Genomic DNA, 21,866 nt, shown 5'->3' on the forward strand with positions numbered 1-21,866 from the left:
TTAGTCTTTTATTTCCTCTTATTCCTCCTCATTCTTCACTGTTGCCCTAGAGTTCACAACATGGACATTTAAGTTGCCAGTGTCTAACCTGAATTCACATCATTTTTACATATAATACAGGAAAATTAGTATAACATCACATGCCCCTTCCTCTTTTTTTGTGTTTTGGAATTCATTTTATTTCCACATATATTATAAACCCCATAACACATCAGTTTTGTTCTAGCATTACAGTTATTGTTTTATAAAAAAAAATAACCAAAATAATCTTAAGAGCAAAGTTGGAAGACTCACATTTCCCAATTTCAAAGACTTACTATAAAATTAGAGTAACCAAGACTGTGTGTTGCTAGAATAAAGACACACATAGATCAGTGGAATAGAATTGAGCATCCAAAAATAAACCCATACACCTTTTGGGATACCAATTCATAACAAGGGTGCTAAGACAACTTGATGGGAAGAGTAATCTTTTCATCAAATGGATCTAGTACAACTGGATATATCATCCAACAGTGGACTCCACATCCTTCTCAAGCTCGCATGGAGTATTCACCAAGAGAAACCATATTATATTTGTTTTATGGCCCAGAAAAGGATAAAATCCACAGTGTCTGCTCACAGATCACAATGGAATTAGACAAATCAATAACAAAGATAACTGGAAAATCCCAAAACATGTGGCGATTAAGCAACGTGCTTCTAAACACATGGATCAAAGAAGAATCGAGAAAGCAAAAAATTTTTAACTATGAAAATGAAAACATGACAATCAGAATTTGTGGAATTCAGCAAAAGTAGTGCTTAAGGGAGAAATTATAACATTGAATACTTATATTAGAAAACTTAAAAAGATCTAAAATCAGTAATGTGAGTTTCCACCTAAGGGAACTAGAAAAGGAGCCAAGAAATCCAAAGTAAGCAGAAGGAAAAAATTAATTAGAGCAGAAACCAATGACAAGAAAAAGTTAATAAAGGTGATAAATGAAACAAAAACCTGTTCTGGGAAAAAAATCAATAAAATCAATAACCTCTAGAACCAGGTTAACCAAGAAAAAAGGGACACATTACAATATCACATGCCACGAACACAAAAGGACAATAAAGGAATACTATGAACAACTCTATGCCCACAAATTTGATAACATCGATGAAATGGACCAATTTCTTGAAAGACACACCTGCTAAAATTCACACAAAATGAAATAGACAATCTGAATAGGCCTGTATCTATAAAAGAAATCTAATTAATTATTGATAACCTTCTGAACAGAAAGCACCAGGCCCAGATGGCCAAAGTAGGTTCATCAAGTGTAACAAGTGTACACTCTGTTGGGGGATGTTGGTAATGGGGGAGGTATGTGTGGAGGGAGGGGATATATGGGGAATTTTGGTACTTTCCCTTCAATTTTGCTGCAAACCTAAAACTTTTCTAAAAATAGTCTTAATAAAAAATTACAACCCACAGGATGAAAAAAAATATTTCCAAATCATAAAAGGGTCTAGTAGCCAGAATATATAAAGAACTCTTAAAACTCAACAATAAAGACAATTAAAAATAAGATGTGGTCCATATATACAATGGAATATTATTCAGCCATCAGAAAAGATGAATACCCAACTTTTACATCAACATGGATGGGACTGAAGGAGATTACACTAAGTGAAATAAGTCAAGCAGAGAAAGTCAATTATGATATGGTTTCCCTTATTTGTGGAACATAAGGAATAGCATGGAGGACATTAGGAGAAGGAAGGGAAAAATGAAGGGGGGGGGAATCGGAGGGAGAGATGAACCTTGAGAGACTATGGAGTCTGAGAAACAAACTGAGGGTTTTAGAGGGGAAGAGGGTGGGAGGATGGGTTAGGCCAGTGATGGGTATTAAGGAGGGCACGTACTGCATGGAGCACTGGGTGTTTACGAAAACAATGAATCAGGGATCACCATATCAAAAAACTAATGATGTATGGTGACTAATAAAACAAAATTTAAAAAAAAGTTTGAAAGTATTTTTATACTAAACATTAGCCTTATTGTTAATTTCCTCTATGTGCATGGGATCTATTGCTGTATTCTCTCTTCTGTTACAATGATTTACATGTATATGTTGTTATCCTGTAACTATGGTATCTAGATTAGTGTAGATTTATGGTAAACCTTGATAGTCTCCTTTTTAAATATGGTTTTGTTAGTTCTAAGTCTTTTGCATTTACATATAAATTTTAAATTGACTTGTCAATTTCTATTTTTAAAAGCCTTCTGGAATTTTGGTTGAGATTTAAATTTATGCACTAACTTAGGGAGAACTGACAACAATTACTCTCCAATCCGTGTGCATCACACATAACCTCATGTACTCATGCCTTTAATTCCTTTCAGCAATATTTTATAGTTTTCTGTGCAGAGGTCTTCACCTACTTTTAGAAATTATATTTTGGTAAAAATTATACATTGTTTCCATTTCTAATGGTTTGCTAATATTTGAATACAATAAGTTTGCATTCTGAAAACATGCTAAATTTACTTTTAATTCTAGCACATTTTCTATTGATTTCTCAGACTTTTCTCCATACCCAAGCAGATCATATCTGAACAAAGGCAAGTTATGTTTATTCCTTTACCATCTTAATGCCCTTATTTTTTTTTCCTTGTTGCACTGGTTGGAAACGGCAGACAACGTTGACTGAAAGTGACAAAAGAAGGTACTTTTGCCTTACCCTCATTCTGACAAAGCATTCAGTATTTCACCATTAATTATGGTTATGCCTGTCAGTTGAAACAATTCTTCTATGCTAGGTTGCCAGTTTTTTTCATAAACCAGGGCTAAAATTTGTCCTTTTTCTTAATTGAGTTAATCATAGGACTTTTCTTTTTTACATATATGGCATATATGGTGAATTTCATTGTTTTTCAAAGGATAAACCTTTTATTACTTGAAAAAAACTTGTTTTATAGGATACATTTTGTATATATATGTATTTTTAAAGTTTCCTGACCCTACATCCTCCAGAACTCCTTAGATCTCAAACAAGCCCCAGTTAGGGTGATGATAGCATCCTCATTTTTATGCCCTTTATGTACACATACATACACACACACATATATATATACAGAAAAATTTATATGTATATTTTACATATACATACATAAGTTCTTTTCAGTAGGCTCCTCACCCAGCACAGAACCCAACGCGGGGCTTGAACTCACAACTGAGATCAAGACCTAAGCTGAAACTAAGAGTGAGATGTTTAACTGACTAAGCCACCTAGGCACCCCCATTTTGTGTATTTTAATTCCTAGCATTTTTAATGAGTTCTGCATGTATGTTTTGAAGGGATTTTTTTATTATTTTATTTTGTTATATTAGTCACCAGACAATACATCATTAATTTTTAATGTAGTGATCCACGCTTGTTTTCGTATAACACCCAGTGCTCCATGAAGTACGTACCCTCCTTAATACCCATCACCAGGCTAACCCATCCCCCCACCCCCTCCCCTCCTCTAACACCCTCAGTTTCTCAGAGTCCATAGTTTCTCATGGTTCGTCTCCCTCTCCAATTTCCCCTTCATTCTTCCCTTCCTTCTCTTAATGTCCTCCATGCTATTCCTTATGTTCCACAAATAAGGGAAACCATAGGATAATTGACTTTCTCTGCTTGACTTATTTCACTTAGCATGATCTCCTCCAGTTCCATCTATGTTGATGTAAAAGTTGGGTATTCATCCCTTCTGATGGCTGAATAATATTCCATTGTATATATGGACCACATCTTCTTTATCCATTCATCTGTTGAAGGGCATCTCAGCTCTTTCCACAGTTTGGCTATTGTGGACTTTCTTATACAATAACAACGCAACTGTAGAAAGAGAAATTAGAGAAACAATTCCATTGACAATAGCACCAAAACCCATAAGATACCTCAGAATAAACCTAACAAAGAGGTAAAGGACCTGTACTCTAGGAACTACAGAACACTCATGAAAGAAATTGAAGATGACACAAAAAGATGGAAAAACATCCCATGCTCATGGATCGGAAGAATAAACATTGTTAAAATGGGTGGGGGGATGGGTTAGCCTGGTGATGGGTATTAAAGAGGGCACATATGAATGGAGCACTGGGTGTTATATGCAAACAATAAATCATGGAACACTACATCAAAAAAAATTAATTTAAAAAAAAATGTCTATGCTACCCAGAGCAATCTATATCTTCAATATCATCCTTATCAAAATTCCAATGACATTTTTAAAAGTGCTGGAACAAACAATCCTAAAATTTGTATGGGATCAGAAAAGACCCCAAATTGCCAAGGAAATGTTAAAAAAGAAAAAGCTGGGGGCATCACGTTGCCCGATTTCAAGCTATATTACAAAGCAGTGATCACCAAGACAGCATGGTACCGGCACAAAAACAGACATATAGACCAATGGAACAGAATAGAGAACCCAGATATGGACCCTCAACTCTATGGTCAAATAATCTTTAACAAAGCAGGAAAAAATATGCAATGGAAAAAAGTCTCTTCAATAAATGGTGCTGGGAAAATTGGACAGCCACATGCAGAAGAATGAAACTCGACCATTCTCTGACACCATACACAATGATAAACTCAAAATGGATGAAAGACCTCAATGTGAGACAGGAATCCATCATAATCCTAGAGGAGAACATAGGCAGTAACCTCTTTGACATCGGCCACAGCAACTTCTTTCAAGATTCATCTCCAAAGGCTAGTGAAACAAAAGCAAAAATGAACTTTTGGGACTTCATCAAGATAAAAAGCTTCTGCACAGCAAAGGAAACAGTCAACAAAACAAAGAGGCAACCCATGAATGGGAGAAGATATTTGCAAATGACACTACAGATAAAGGGCTGGTATCCAAGATCTATAAAGAACTTCTCAAATTCAACACCCAAAAAAACAATCAAGTCAAAAAATAGGCAGAAGACATGGACACATCTCCAAAGAAGACATACAAATGGCTAAGAGACACATGAAAAAATGTTCATCATCATTAGCCATCAGGGAAATTCAAATCAAAACCACATTGAGATAGCCTTACACCAGTTAGAATGGCAAAAACTGACAAGGCAAGAAACAACAAATGTTGGAGAGGTTGTGGAGAAAGGGGAACCCTCTTACACTGTTGGTGGGAATGCAAGTTGGTCCAGCCACTTTGGAAAAGTGTGGAGGTGCCTCAAAAAATTAAAAATAGAGCTACCCTATGACCCAGCAATTGCACTACTGGGTAATTACCCCCAAAGACACATATGTAGTGAAAAGAAGGGTCACATGTACCCCAATGTTCATAGCAGCAATGTCCGCAATAGCTAAACTGGAAGGATATTTTTCTTTCATTTTATTGTGTGTTATGTAGAAAGACTGTCTGATTTTGGATTTGAATAAAGCTGACCTCAAAGTGGAAAATACTCATTTCCTCTCCCATCTAGAAGCTTATGAGGAATTTATACAAGTGATTCATTAACCATTTGATAGGATTTACCAGTGATGCCATTGAGAGCCCTGCAGTATTCTTTGTAGGGAAAATTTTTTGATACAGGGCTATTCGGATTTTACAGTTTTTCTTGGGCCAGATTTGATCAACTGACTTCCAAAGGTTTTTATCAACTTCATGTAAGTGGTTAAATTGGTTGACACAGTTTCTCATAACGCTCCTTCCTTAATCCTATTTATGCAGTCTGTAGTGATGTTCCTGCTTTATCCTTTCCTGGTTAGTCAGACTACAAGTTTGCCAACAATTTTTTTTTTTTTAAAGCTTTTGGTCTCGTTGATTTGATTTCCTATTCCATCCATTTCATCTTTCATCTTATTTTCTTTTATTCAATTTGGCTCTAATTTCCTTTTTAGCTTCTTAAAGTGGAGGCTTAGATCATTGAATTTGGACTTTTCTTTACCATTTATGCATTACCATCTTTAAGCATTCAAAGCTATAAAATTCCAAGAACTGCTTTAGCTCCATCACACAAGCTTTTATATCTTGCATTTTTCATTTTCATTCAGTTCAAAATACGTCCCAATTATCCCTGTGATTTCTTCTCTGACCTCTGAAATAGCCAAAAACATGTTGTTTACTTTGTGGATTTTGTGATATACACTTCATATGTATTTTCACATGCATTTCCGGTACTTATTTCTAATATAATTCCATTAATTGAAAGAATTGTTGAAATCTCATAATTGTGGCTCCATTCTACTTTCAGTCTGTCTGTTTTTCTATCATGGGTTTTGAAGCTCTGCTATTACATGTGTGCGTAAGACTGTTACATCTTCCTGATGGCTTGCCTCGCTATTGTGAAATATCCCTATGTCTGATAATCTCATAAATACGATCACTATACTATAGTTTTTGCACAGTACATTATTTTTCATTTTAATATTTTTTTATCTGTAGTATATTTCTTTTTGTTTTTTATGTTAGTCACCATACAGTACATCATTAGTTCTTGATGTAGTGCTCCACGATTCATTGTTTGTATAACGCCCAGTGCTACAGAAAGCACAGTTAAGTCTTTTTCCTCACAAACTCTCCATTTTAACTGGAGTGTTCATAGCAATTAGGTTTAATGTAATTATCAATACAGTTGGGTTAAATAGAACAAACAAAATGGTAGTCCATCTCCTCTTTGTTCCATTTTTCCCCCTTATTCTGACTTATTTGAATTAATCAAGTATGTTTTAGGATTCCATCTTATTCGCAATATTGGCTTTTTTTTCCCATTATAATTTTAATTTTATTGTTATGTTAATCACCATACATTACATCATTAGTTTTAGATGTAGTGTTCCATGATTCATTGTTTGTGTATAACACCCAGTGCTCCATGCAGAACGTGCCCTCTTTAATACCCATCACCAGGCTAACCCATCCTCCCCCCGCCCCCTCTGGAACCCTCAGTTTGTTTTTCAGAGTCCATCATCTCTCATGGTTCATCTCCCCCTCCGATTCCCCCCCTTCATTCTTCCCCTCCTCCTATCTTTTTTTTCTTAACATAGATTGCATTATTTCAGAGGTACATATCTGTGATTCAACAGTCTTGCACAATTCACAGGGCTCACCATAGCACATACCTTCCCCAATGTCTATCACCCAGTCACCCCATCCCTCCCATCCCACCCCACTCCAGCAACCCTCAGTTTGTTTCCTGAGATTAAGAATTCCTCATATTCATGAGGTCATAGGATACATGTCTTTCTCTGATTGACTTATTTCGCTCAGCATAACACCCTCCAGTTCCATCCGTGTCATTGCAAATGGCAAGATCTCATTCCTTTTGATGGCTGCATAATATTCCATTGTATATATGGACCACATCTTCTTTATCCATTCATCTGTCGACGGACATCTTGGCTCTTTCCACAGCTTGGCTATTGTGGACATTGCTGCTATAAACATCGGGGTGCACGTACCCCTTTGGATCCCTACATTTGTATCTTTGGGGTAAATACCTAGTAGTGCAAGGCAATATTGGCTTCTTAACTATACTACTTTGTCTCACATTTTAGGGGTTGCTCAGACTTTATACTATGCACCCTTGCCAGAACACCTACATAAACATAATACCACATCACACAGAACATAAGATCTCAAGTGTCCTTCCCTCTCCCGTCCTGTGTTTTCTATAGTTCTGCAGGTCTTAAACTTCACATTTTTTTAAAGAAAATTTAAAATAAGGTGTGTATCCTATTCACACAAATTTACTACTTCTGACATATATGAGTGTGTGTGTATTTTTTGTATACATCCACATTTCCATTAGGGATGATTTTCCTTCTGTCCAAAGAATTCAATGTTTCTTGTGGTGCAGGTCTGTTGGTAATAAATTCTTTGGTTTGTCTGAAAAATTATTTAGCCTCATTTTTTAGTCCTGTTTTCTCTGAATACAAAATGAAGCTAACAGACTTTGTCATTTAACACTTTAAGCATATTGTTCCATTGTCTTCTGACTCATTATTTTTGACCAGAAATCAGAATTTTTTTTCTATATTCCCATGTACATAATTTGTCTTTCCTTTTTCAAATTTTTATTTAAATTCTAGTTAGTTAGCATAGTGTAATATTGGTTTCAGGAGTAGAATTTAGTGACTCATCACTTACATGTAACACCCAGTCTCACCATGAGTGTCTGCCCTTAGTACCCATCCCCCTTCCACCTCCCTCCATCAACACTCAGTTCATTCTCTATCATTAAAAGTCTCTTGTGGTTTCCCTTTTTTCCTTTCCATATGTTCATCTGTTTTGTTTCTTAAATTCCACATGAGTGAAATCATATGGTATTTGTCTTTCTCTGACTTATTTGGTTTAGCATAATACACTCTAGCTTCATCCACATTGTTGCAAGTGGCAAGATTTCATTCTTTTTTAAGACTGAGTAATTCCATTGCAATATATATACCACATCTTCTTTATCCATTCATCAGTCGATGGACATTTGGGCGCTCTCCATAGTTTGGCTAGTGTTGATAATGCTGTTATAAACCAGTGTACGTGTGCACCTTTGAATCTGTATTTTTGTGTCTTTTGGGTAAATACCTAGTACTACAAATATAACTACCCTATGATCCAGCAATTGCAACTTTTAATGTTTCCTTCATCACCAGTCTCAGCAATGTGATTTGGATGTGCCCTGGGGTGGGAGGGGTGTATGTGTATCCCTTACTTATAATTCCTTGTTGTATGGGTTTAATTTTTTGTCCAATTTTAAAATGGCATTGCTGTTATGTATCCAGATACTTTTACTGTCCTCTTCACTCTCTAGTCTTTCCTTCTGGGATTCTACTGCCTTTACATGAGGGGTGCTAGACTTTTTCCACAGGTTACTAGTTTCCAATCTCTTATTTATAGCTCTCTTTTAGCTGATTTCTACTGCTCTTTCTTCACGTTCAGTGATCTTCTCTTCTACAGTTTCCCATTTATTAACCTTATCCAGTGAAATTCATTGCAGATCATGTATTTCCTTTTACATTTAGAAGGTACATCTGCTTCTTTTTGATCTTCCCTTCTTCTCATTACATCTGTGTTTTATTTTAATCCTTGGATGTACCCACAGTATTTGTGATAGCTTTAACATCCTTGTCTGCTCATTCCATTCTATTTTTCATTTCTTCTGATTTTTTTCTCACTGTGACATTTTTCCACTTCGTGTATCTTCTAGTAGCATTTTAGGCTAATGCTAAAGATTTTGAATTTTAGGTGTGGAATGCTACAGTTTTTCTGGTTTACCTTTTAATTTTATATTTTATTGTTAATCATTAGTTTTTGCTGTAGTGTTCCGTGATTCCTTATTTGCATATAACACCCAGTGCTCCATTCAATACGTGCCCTCTTTAATACCCATCACCAGGCTAACCCATCCCCCCACCCCCTCCCCTCTAGAACCCTCAGTTTGTTTCTCAGAGTCCATGGTCTCTCATGGTTCATCTCCCCCTCTGACATCCCCCCCTTCATTTTTCCCTTCCTACTTTACCTTTAAAGAGCTTTGAACTTTTTTCTGTTATATAAATAGGTTATTTGTGGACCCTATTAAGTTCTGATAGGCAGGTCTCCTTAGCCTTCAGTTTAAGGTTAGAGTAGCCCTATTCCTAAGATACAGTCCTACTGGAGTCTCAGCAGAGGACCCAGGATGCTAAGCTTCTCTACTTGGTCAGACACCAATGTCTAACAGCCAAGTGCAAACTTCACCATCCATTTAGCTCCCATTCCCCTATAGTTGTTTTGTACCAGCCTTACAGAGCCTGGTCCCACATATGTGTACCTTGGCATTCAGCTCAAGATCAAGAGATGCTTATGCACCTTTCCAGGGCTCATATTTTGTGTGGCTTCCCCCTCCACACACTGCCCCACAATTTCCAACCATGCCGTCAGCCCTTAATTTCTATTTTCAATCTCCTCAGCTCAGTAAGACCCTGTCTTCTGCTTAGACTTCACTTTCCTGTCTCTTGCCAAGCACCTTTAGGCAAAAGGCCAGGGTAATCACGGAGCTTAATATTTGTGTTTATCTTCCCTCAAGAATCAGTCTTTCACTGTCCATTCTCCAAAATCTGAAAAGAGATTCATGTTTTTTTCTACTTTATAACTTTATAATAACTACTACTTGATTAGTAGTAGTTATTACCTCCTGCCTGACTGGAAGCAGTGATATATAATTGATTTACACCTTTGTGTGCCATTTATCAATTTACTGCCCTTCAATTTCAAATTTCCCTTCATTGCTTACTCTGAAGAAATTGAACTGGACCCCTGACAAGTGGCACGTTAAGCTCTGTCTGGGAGAGGGCCCTGCAGACATATTGCAGGAGGAAGGGACTTCCCTCCCAGGGCCCCATGTGCTCCATTTGGCAGGCTTCTTTAGCGTGGGCTGGCTTCACCAGCACCAAGGTCTTACAACACAGGTGGCTTCTCTAGCATCCAGCTCCTGTGGTTCATAGCAAATCAAGAGCACCCAGAAATAAGCAGTTTCCCTCAGCATCCCTCTTTGCATAGTGAAGTGCTTCCAAAGAGACACCATCCCTGGAACAGCTTTCCCCAGCATGCTAGAGGGCAAATTTCTGGCAAATTCCGAAGCGAGTCACAGTAAGTCAATATCGGGCCCTTGCCAATAAGGTCCAGATCTTAACCCTCATAACAGGAAGGGTTGCCTCTTCCCCGGGTGCTTGCTGAGTTTTTAATATTCATCTTTATTAAATTTCCCTGAATGCACACATGAGGTTCTGAAGCAGAACAGATTTCTTATTATGCTCCCTGAACAATCAACAGTCAGAGGACATTGGAGCATTAGTCTCCCCACATTTGCAATCCTGCAGAGTGGTGTGATAAGAGCCAGATGGAAAATATATCCTTACAAGTGGCACACTTACTCTGGATTCAAGAGGTGAAGAAATAGAAATGTCCTCCATTTGTAACAGGGAAAGACTATTCTTCCTCAGAGTGTCTCCTTGGAGACAGGATGCAAAGGATCTTTAATCCTTTGTTATGTAAATAAATCTCTCCAGGAGGAAGATAAACTCAGTGTCGATGGCTTTTGCAACTTAGAAAATTTCTTCAGAGCTCCAAGCTCCACCCCTTTTGAAATGTAAACAAGCGGGGAGCTAATACTCTAACTCAGGTGCCTAACCAAAACCAAAACCAAAAACCACCATTGGCTCTGGGGAAGATAAGAGCAGCTTTATTGCATAGAAGCAATTAGCTCCACCATGAGAGAAACAAATGGCTGCACATCTAATCCTCATTGTATGGAAAAAATAAAATGTTTCTAGGGGAAATAAAAGCAAACCCTCTACTCTTATATACTTTTCCATGGCTCAGGAACACTAAAATTCCTGAGAAAATTTGTCTTCCCACACAACCCTATCTTAGGCTTGGGGATAGTGGCAGTTCCTTTTATCACACCACTCTGCAGGTTCTTCAGGATGATCTTTACTAACCGCTATCAATATCTCATCGCTCCAGTTCCTTGAAGTTAATAATTCATTATATTAAACGCCCTATTCTAATTACTGTGTGACAGGTCTTTGAATTAGACCCTGACCGATGGAGAATTAGGATTTACCCTCCCATTCACGTCTTGCTAAACACCTATAGTAATTGCTACTTTCTGTTCAACAGATCCAATTTGTACAATCTCATCAGTATAGTTGATAAGTGTGAGGTTTTTTTTGTTTTGTTTTTTGTTTTTTTAAAGATTTTATGTATTTGACAGAGAGACAGTGAGAGAGGGAACACAAGCAGGGGGAGTGGGAGAGGGAGAAGCAGGCTTCCCGCGGAGCAGGGAGCCCGATGTGGGGCTCAAACCCAGGACCCTGGGATCATGACCTGAGCCAAAGGCAGACGCTTAACGACTGAGCCACCCAGGCGCCCCGATAAGTGTGAGGTTTTATGAAATGTTATGACAAGCAAGATTTCTGTGGTCTATGTAACAACAGGGAGAAGGATGTTCCTGGCTTTACAGCAAGACAATGCAAATAATACCGTTGGCCCTCCCAAATAAAAGCAACTGCTCCCGGTTATCTTTAAACTTGGTATGTAGATAAATTCTTTATCCAGGTCAATAATTACATACCAAATAACATGTCGATTCATTTCAGCAAAGATAGGACACCTGGGGGCAAGAACTACAATTGAGGTCACAAGGTTATTAGGTTTACAACAGCCCACACTCATTCTCTAACATACATCTGACTTGTTCGTAGGCCAAACAGGAAGACCTAAGTGGAGATAGGATGTGTATTACCATCCCTGTTTCTTTCAAATCTTTTACAGTGCCATGAATCTCTACAATTTCCATAGTAATACAATATTGCTCCTTATTTACTATCTCAGTAAGAAGAACACTTGCTACTAAAAGGGTGTATCAGAGAGCCACTGTGGGGACTCTGCCAATTGCTAGGTGTCTACCTTCATTCATTCACAGGGTGACCTGGAACCAAATGGCCCACTGCAGGTCAGACCTGAACTAACAGTACATCTGTCACCTAGTTTCAGTCACCACAGTAGAGTTGACCAGTCCAGACTCTCCACCAGTTTCCAAACCTACATCAATCCAGACTCAGAGCCTCTTGATTGAAAGGGAGGGCAAGTCTCCTTGAGGAAGTATCCTGCATCATTAATGTAAACACACACTGTAAATCTTCCTCCAAACCTTCCCCCCCAAAGGGGACCTGTGCCTATATACTAGAGTGACCTCATTGAGGAATAGAAAATACCTGGACCTTTGAAGGACTACTTGATGTGGACCCTGAATTGACACCAATATCTTGGGACCCAAAAATCTCACCATGGTTCATCAATCAAAATGGGGGCTCATAGTGGTCACATGGACAAAATGGCATGCTCCAAGGATGTCAGTCAGCCTCTTTCCCCAGCTACCTAAGCATTTGTTCAAAGGTCCACGAACAAAGTGGCCATATTGGCAGGGGTGGCCTCAACAATATGGATGCTCCCTTACCAAGACTGACCTAACACAATTGTCGAACATCTGATCTGCCAAGAACACAGACCAATCCACAGCCCTAAGTGTGGCACCATTCCTTGTTAAAAAGCAAACAAGCAAGCAAACACAAACACCAGCCTAGTGGCAGGTTAATTATATTGGACCTCTTCCATCATGGAAGGGGCAGAGATTTGTCTTTGCCGGGATAGGCATATATTCTGAAAATGGATTTTCTTTCCCTGCCCATAATGCTTCTGCCAGCATCTGCCAGCATGCTATCTGTGGACACTCAAAATGCCTGAACCACCATCACAGCATTCCCCAGCATTACAGCTGATCAAAAAACTCATTTCACAGTTAAGGAAGTACAGCACTAGACTCATGTTCATGAAACTAGTCATACCACATATTCCATCATCCAGAAATAGCTGATGTATTGGAAGGATGAATAGCCTACTAATGACAGGGTTACATCACCAGTTGAGAAATACTTTGAAATGACAGAGTTCCATTCTAAAGCAAGCAGTGTACATTTTGAATCAGACAATTCTACAGCCAGAATTCATGGGTCTAGAAGTTAAAAGGAGTGAAAGAAACCACTCCTGCTTTCACCTATTATATCTAATAACTCACTTGCAGAATTTTTCTTCCTATCCCAGCATCCTTGAGCTCCACTGGTCTTCATCCCCATGGGGAAAGTATTTCCACCAGGGAATAAAAAGATGAGGCCATCGCCTGGCCATTTGTGGCCCCATGTTGCCTGAATCAACAGGCAATCTTGTTACAATTAATTCGTTATATTAAATTTGCATATTCAAACTACTCTGATTTCTGTCTCTTGAATGGACCACAACTGATACCCTATTTCTCTACACTAAGTATAGTGTATCATACTTTCTAAGCACTGCTGGATCTCATTTGTTTTAATATCTTACATTTTAATATCTTATTCATTTCAGAATATTTTCCAATTTCTATTATTCTTTAAGCCATTATTTATAGGCTGTTTTAATATCCAAATGTTTAAGTATTTTTTCCAGATGTTTTACTTACAATTTAATTCCATTATGGACAGAAAACAAATTTATTGAATCTTGTTTTACAACATGTCACGTGCTCGATTCCATGTGCACTTGAAATGGTATTCTGCTATTAGTTGGAATGTTCTATAAGTATCAATAGATTCAGTTGATTAAAACTGGAACAGCTTTTTTAATGCTTATTTTCTGTCTACTCAAATGCTAAGAGAAATATTAAAATCTCCAACCAGAACTATAGATTTATTTACTTCTCTATTTAACTTAGGTTTAATTTTGGAGCTCTAGTATTAGGAGCTTGCACATTTAAGATTGTTAGGTCTTGTGGATGGCCTTTATTTTAATAAAATCTCCCTCTTTATAGTAATATTTTTGATACTTTATCTGATATTAACTATAAAGTACAAATGAAATAATGAAACTTTTAGATAAAATTGAAATAATTTCTTTACTATCAAAAATGCTATAGGAAATTCTGGAAGGTATAACCACTCCAGTACAATTAGAGTTCATATTGTGTATCCTTACCCCTTTCTTTCAATTTAAGTATTTCAAGTAGCTCTCTTATTAATAGCATAGAGTTGTCTTGCTGGTTTTTATCCATTCTGACAATGTCTGCCTTTTCATTGACATGGTTAGTATATTTAGGTTGAACATCATTATTAATATTGTTGGGTTTAAGTCTACTGTTCTGCTATGTTTTTAATTTGCCCCATTTGTTATTTGTTCCTCTGTCCCTCGCTTTATTCTTATTTTGTGTTCTGTTTTCTCTACTGCCTTCTTAGCTATACCTCATTGTTCTATTAACACATGCATTTTTTTATTTTTTAAATATTTTATTCATTTATTTGAGAGTGTGCATGTGCGAGCACAAGTGGTGGGGGCAGAGGGAGAGGGAGAAGCCAACTCCCCACTGAGCAGGGAGCCCAATGCAGAGCTCCATCCCTAAGATCATGACCCGAGCCGAAGGCAGACAATCAAATGAGCCATCCAGGTGCCCCTTAACACATGCATTCTTAACCTATCACAATCTTTCTTAGAGTTAAAATTGACCACTTCTTGTTAAAGGCATCTCAAGAGTGAAGTTTACCTTTCTTTGAACTACAGTTATATGTATGACATGTACATACATTATGAGCCTCATAATATTTTTCTTTACATATATTCCTTAAAAATCATTCAGAGAAGAAAAACAAGATATGTTATATTCATTCACTATTGGCCATTTCCAGTCATATCCATTCCTATAGCTTGCCTCTAATATCCTCTTCCTTCAACCTGAAGAACTCCTTTTAGCACGCTGGTAGTATGTAAATTAGCTCAATGTTCACTTACCTGAAAATACCTACTTCACCTTTGTTTTTGAATGATATTTCTACTGGATATAGAGTTCTGGCTTAACACTAAAAATGTCATTTAATTGTTTACTGGTCTCCATTGTTTCTAATTAGAAGTTATTGTTATTCCCTGATATGTAATAGGTTTACTTTAGTGATGACTTTCAAAGATTTTCCTTTATCTTTGGTTTTGATCTCATCATATCTTTGGTTTCAAAGATTTGACACTGAAATACATAGATTTGATATTCTTTTCATTTATCCTGCTTGGGATTCATGCAGATTCTTGGATCTGTAGAAGTTTCTATTTCTCTTTAATTTGGGAAATTGTTGGCCAATAGGTCTTCAAGTATTTGCCACATTCTACCCTCTTTTTGAGGCCCCAATTACATGGACATTAGACTTCTTATATTGTTGCATGAATCACTAAAACCTCATTTTGTTCTTTTTTTTTTTTTGTCTTCTTCATATTCTAGAATTTCTGTTGATCCATTTGCTTTTCTGTTGACTATGGGTCATATTTTTCTTTTTGTTCCCATGTTGAGCATTTTGTAATTGTATACTAGACATGGTGGACGATCCATTACAATTTTGGATTCATTAATCGTGGTGCACTTGCTATATCTGAGTAGACACAATGTTGGGAATCTTCCTAGGGCAGTATTTGGACTCACCAAATTCATTCACTGTGACCGGTTCCTACCATACAAAGGACATTACAGATGAAGGTCACCAACTAGGTTATGCCATTTTCTTCTCTGTGGTTCCATGGTATTCTTGGATAGCATTAATCTTTATTGAAATGGGTTGCAAGTAAATTATTAGCCACTCAACAGCAAGGCTCAGGTCTTATTTCTGTATCCCTAGTGCCTAACTCTGTGCCTGATACTCAGAGTGGACAGGCGTATTTGTTGAGGTAACAAACAATCATTTAAAAATTCAGAAATCCTATGATGCTAACACAAAACTCAAAATCCTAGAATATGTGGGTCATCTAATTCAGAAGCAAATACTCTATTATAAGCTCTGTTCCAAGTGAAGACCTCAGTGAACCAGGAGATAAATTTAAGTGCCTCATAGTAAACATTTAAAGAAATATATTCATGATCTTCAATAGGCTTTGTTTACAAAGGCAAAGAAAGAAATAGGATATTTCAGGAAGAGTCCATTGCTACTGATTGAAATGAAGCTGTAGCATTTAAACACAAGGTTTACTCCTCATATCTTATTCCCTGGTAAGAATAAGATGTGTATGTGCACATGGAACAAGAGCATGGCGTTCAGAATTAACAGATCTGTGAGGCTCACTTCTGTGTTAGTCCTCTCTCTAATGGTGTATGCGACTTCGGGAAATTCACTTCATCTACCCCCACTGTAATCATCTGAAAAATAGGGCAGTACTCTGTCCCTTACAGGGGTGCTGGGAAACTCGAATGAGGTCATGAATGGGAAAGACCTTTGTGAACTGTAAAGAACTACATAAATATTAGGGATAGTTATTACATAATACAAATAAGGCATTACTGCTTATCATGGCACTCATCACATCTAAAACTCCCAAATGTTCTGTCTGCCCGCAAAAACACACATGTGCATGCTCATACACACATGATCTCACATACACACTCACACGTAGACACACTTCAGCAAGGGTACAAAACTGATTTGGAAACTTGCACCTTTTAAATATGTCTTTGAACAAGTTAAAGTGTGCCATATACTCCCTGGTCACCTTTTGGCTTCATTTTCTCTCCTGCTGACCCCCACCCCCACCCCTCTCTCCTCCCTGAGACATTTGTACTCATTAAGAAAGTATTTGTTATACTTATTGTTGGGAGAGCTGCAACTATTTTCTCCTCTAATCCACCATGCATTTTAAGTAGGCAATCTGGAAGGATCTCAGGTGAAACTAGTTTTTCTCTAGAGAAGCTACGAAGTCAACACTGAAAATTTTATTTCTGAAATTTGAAGATCCATAATAGTTGGTTTCATTTTTTTTCTAAAAAGTTTAAAATACCGAACCATGAGAGACAATGGACTCTGAAAAACAAACTGAGGGTTCTAGAGGGGAGAGGCGTGGGAGGATGGGTTAGCCTGGTGACGGGTATTGAGGAGGGCACATTCTGCATGGAGCACTGGGTGTTATGCACAAACAATGAATCATGGAACACTACATCTAAAACTAATGATGTAATGTATGGGGATTAACATAAGAATAAAAAAAAGTTAATTTAAAAAAAGTTTAAAATATCTTAAATCCTGGTTTTATATGTCAAGCTATCACTTTTAACCATTAACCATTAACATGGTTATAGCTAAAACACACTAACCTAGTGCTAATCCAATTTCCTTCAAAAGGAGGATTTTTCTCTAGTCCAGTTTTAAGTGACTAACAAAATATATCAATGTCAAAAGTAAGTGAGAACTGCTTGTAGGCAATCCCACAATGGGGAAAAATAATTTCAAGTAGCTTTGCTGTTCTTTTCTCTGTTGGTTTACTTTAGGTGAGGGTAGTCTGTAAGGCAGACAGAGGGACTATGATAGACCTATCCAAAAAACCTGCAAATCCCCAGATAGGACCCTGTATTTAATAGGTGTTCACACAGTCATCTCTCCAAAGATATATGAAGAACCTTCTATTTTGCCAGGCTAATATCTGACCTGGCAGTGGGCATACAGAGATGAATAAAATACCTACTGTCCTGACACCTGCGGCTTTCACAGGCTGGATCTCTCTGCTCAGGCTCCTCCTCCCCTTCCCTTGACTGCCTCCTAGACTTCAGCTGACCAATGCCACAAAAAGTTAAACATCTATGAATTCTAACCTGACCTTAATAGATCTGATCAGTTCTTTGTGTACAACACCCCTGACCCCAAACAAGAATCCTGGGCACGTGCTGAAAGTTTTTGCACTTTATGCTCTTTTGTCTTCCCCCTGAACTGTGAGTAACATGAAACACAGTCCCTGCATTCCTCATGGTCATAAACCTGGAACTAGTCAATGGCTTGACACAGTGCTTGAAAAATATAGATTTAATAAGTTACGGGTATTTTTCTGATGAACAAAAGAGCTGAACAAAAAAACTACTGAAAGAATAGAGGTATTTGCAGCATGCAAGATAAAGCAGTAGAGAGATTGTGCGGAATGATGATAAAGATGATGAAGAGAGATGGCTGGCTAACATGGGGGCTAAGTGTTGCAATTTTAGGAGCCTGCAATAAAAGGAGTTGCTATTCTTGATTCCTCCTACTGGGAGGCCCTATGGCCACACAGGCTTACGCACCCTTGTACTGTTTGCAGCACATCCCCTGTAGGAGAGGCTTCCTCCCCCAAACCTGAAATCATGCAAAGTAGGAGGAGAGGACTGTTCACCTGTCCATGAGGTAAGAGGGGAGTGGCAGGACTGATGTTTAAAAACTTAGGGATTTGGGGGGGAAGGGATGGGAGAAGGCAAGAAAATTCAGTAAAGACAATCACATGTGCCTTGTAATAGCCATCCACCACCCTCATCCCTCAGCCTCCCAGCTAAGCAGCTCTGATCCCCTCCATTTCCCCAAGTTAATGGAAAAGTAGCAGCACCACCATGGGCAAAAATGGACAGGGTCAAAGAGTGCTTCTTTGGGAGAGTTTAAGGAAATTGTGGAAGCAAATGATCTATAAAAGAGGGAAGTTGGATCTTGTCTCATTTCTGCCAGGATTTCAGGGAAGAAATCGTTATACCAGAGAAAATTTTCCGTAAGAATATGAAGGAAAAGGCACATTCACCTTTGTACTCATGATGTAATAATTTTAGAAAGTTCAAAAGCCCTCTGAGGTCCATCCAAGCACTCCTTACAGGACTAGAACACCTCTTCTAGAGGGAAAGCAGGTGCTGGTAATCAGTTGACATCAGCTATTACAGCACCTGACTGTGACAGCCTGCTACAGGGGACACTGGACAAAGACCCCCTCAGCCTTCAGCTGGTGACCTCCTCACAGAGGGATCTGTAGAGCAGAAGAAAATTACAACTCCCCTAGAAGAGGCTTCGGTGTCATTTCTGTGGTACAGAACAGAAAAGCACAAGTGGAAACTAAGGGACAGGAGCTGACGTGGGGATGGAATAACTATGAGGAGCAGGACTGTATGAAAACATGTGTTTCCATGTCTGCCTTAGTATCTTCCAGCTCAGTCTCAGTAGAGAGAAATTCTGATGGGAAGGTCCAACAACTTCCTCATTAAGGGTGTACAAGAATGTAGCATGGTTAGGTTTATTTTGATATAAACACATGAGAAGTATGACATTTTAACTGTTTACTGAGAGAAGGGAGTTTAATGGCATTGCTTCAGACTTTAGAATCAGTAGAGCCAATACCTGACTACTAACCTCAAATCCACTGCAGCTGCTACAGATCAATTAAACACCAAAAACTTCCATAGGTTGGAAAACCATCTTTATGAAAAATGTATCTGGATAAAAGTACAGTGACGGAAATGCCACTGGTACATCCTCTCCCTGCCTAGCTTCCAGGGAACAAGGGTTTTTGCCTTGACTGCACAGAAGGAGGGATTACACATAGAAATGAATACTATTGGAGGAGCTCACATGGCTGGGTAATAGAGGATTGAGGTTTGCTGAAGCTTTTCGTTTTTCAGTCAGCCAGAATTAAGGAAACCCTTTCTGAAATGATTGATACAGGACAAGTGATTTAACTCCTAAGGATGAAAGCCATCCTTGGGTTGTCTCTGCTGGTTTTCCTAAGACTCCATCCACATCTGCCCCAACAGCCTCCTCTTCACATCTCCTTACCAGACTAGGTCAAGGACTTGACTGAGAGGAGCCAGGTGAAGTGGGGCAAGAGGTTCCCAAACCAAAATCCTGAGGCAAATAAACAAGTAGTCCTAATCTGGCTTGGAAGGATTCCCGTATCTAAGGAACAATATTCACTAGAGCATAAACCTGCTTTCTACCTTGTTCCTAGCGCATGAAAAAGGGAAGTGTTTCTACTCTTCGACCTTACTCTCAAGAAGCACTGTATTTAATGAACTTGTGTATTGTGGCATGTCTGTGAGCAGACACACATTACACTGGGCTAAAAGTCTCCTGACAAAGTGATTCAATCTGTTGAGTAATGGTTTTTGCCCACAGCTCTGCATAGGGCATCCTTGACCTCCTTGTTCCTCAGGCTGTAGACAACAGGGTTCAGTAAGGGAGTGATGATAGCATATGTCACTGAGAGAAGAAGGTCTTGTTCTATGGAGTTCTCAGACTTGGGCTTGAGGTAGGCAATGGAGGCACAGCTGTAGTGGACAATGACCACCGTGAGGTGGGAGGCGCAGTGGTGAAGGCCTTCTTCCGGCCCTCAATGGAGGCAATCTTGAGAATGGTGGAGATGATGAAGACATAGGCGATGAAGATCAAGCCCACAGGGACCAGGATCACAAATGAACTGACACCATAATTGATCATCTCATTGATAGTGATATCAGTACAAGAGAGTTTCATGACTGGGTAAAGGTCACAGAAGAAGTGCTCCACCACTGTGCCACAGAAGGGCAAACTGAACATGGCTGCCACATGGAGAACTGCCATAACCAGGCCAGTGCCAAAGGACCCACATACCAACGTGGCACACACTCCTTTGCTCATGAGGGCTGTGTACCTCAGGGGGTTGCAGATGGCCACAAAGCAGTCATAGCCCATTGCTGTGAGCAAGAAGCAATTATTAGTGGCCAAGATGACAAAAAAGAACATCTGAGTTGCACAGCCTGCCAAGGAGATGGGCTGGTTATGGAAAAGGAGACCAGAAAGCATTTGTGGGACACTGACCAGTGTGTACACAGTCTCAGAACTAGCCAGCATGCCCAGGAAGAAGTACATGGGAGTGCGGAGATGATGGTCAACACAGATGATGGTCATGATGACGACATTACCAGTTAGAGTTAAAATGTAGATGGTAAGGAAAACCACAAAGAGCGTTATCTGGTGCTTTCCCAAGATAGAGAATCCCAGGAAGATGAATTCTGTCACTTCTGTGAAGTTCTTTCTCTGCATTCTGCTAGATCAGTGTCTGAAAGCAATAAAGGAAGTCATCAAGGAGAACATTCCCATCAGCAACTGGAGTGTACGAGAAGGACAATGACAGCTGAAGTGAGAGAGTGAGCCCAAGTCCTTCCTTTAGGACCAGTGAGCCCAGGCTCGGGGTCCTTGCACGTGAAGAGAGAACTACCAATTCTTCCTTGGGGCTCACCCATGTGTACATTATCACCGTGGAGCAAACCATTTTCTGTGCATGGACAAGACTTCTGAATAAGTGCTTACCTCACCCGCATCACACTGATGTAAGGGGAAGCAAACCGCGAGGAGGAAGTCCTGCTCTGTGTCCCTGCCGGTAATGACATCCAGCACTTAGAACAAACTCTGTTAACAAGGTGAAGTGCAGGTCAAGAAAACAACAGAGAGGAGTGTTTCAGTGGGAATGATATGGCAGAATGGAGGAGTCTAGAAAGAACAACTTTGAGAAGTGGTCACTGGATTTGGTGACAGTCACCAAGGCC

At 38.9% G+C, this 21,866-nt stretch overlaps 1 protein-coding gene across 1 annotated transcript; it reads right to left on the minus strand.

Annotated features, from left to right (window-relative positions):
- Window positions 1–20,425: 20,425 nt before the first annotated feature.
- On the minus strand, window positions 20,426–21,363 carry LOC110573340 (olfactory receptor 10J5). The gene is given in 2 exon segments (XM_021681836.2): window positions 20,426–20,649; window positions 20,652–21,363. Coding segments are annotated over 2 exon segments (936 nt in total).
- Between the last annotated feature and the right edge of the window lie 503 nt (window positions 21,364–21,866).

This window comes from Neomonachus schauinslandi, chromosome 6, assembly GCF_002201575.2.
Source record: "Neomonachus schauinslandi chromosome 6, ASM220157v2, whole genome shotgun sequence".
NCBI classification, from domain to species: Eukaryota; Metazoa; Chordata; class Mammalia; order Carnivora; family Phocidae; genus Neomonachus; species Neomonachus schauinslandi.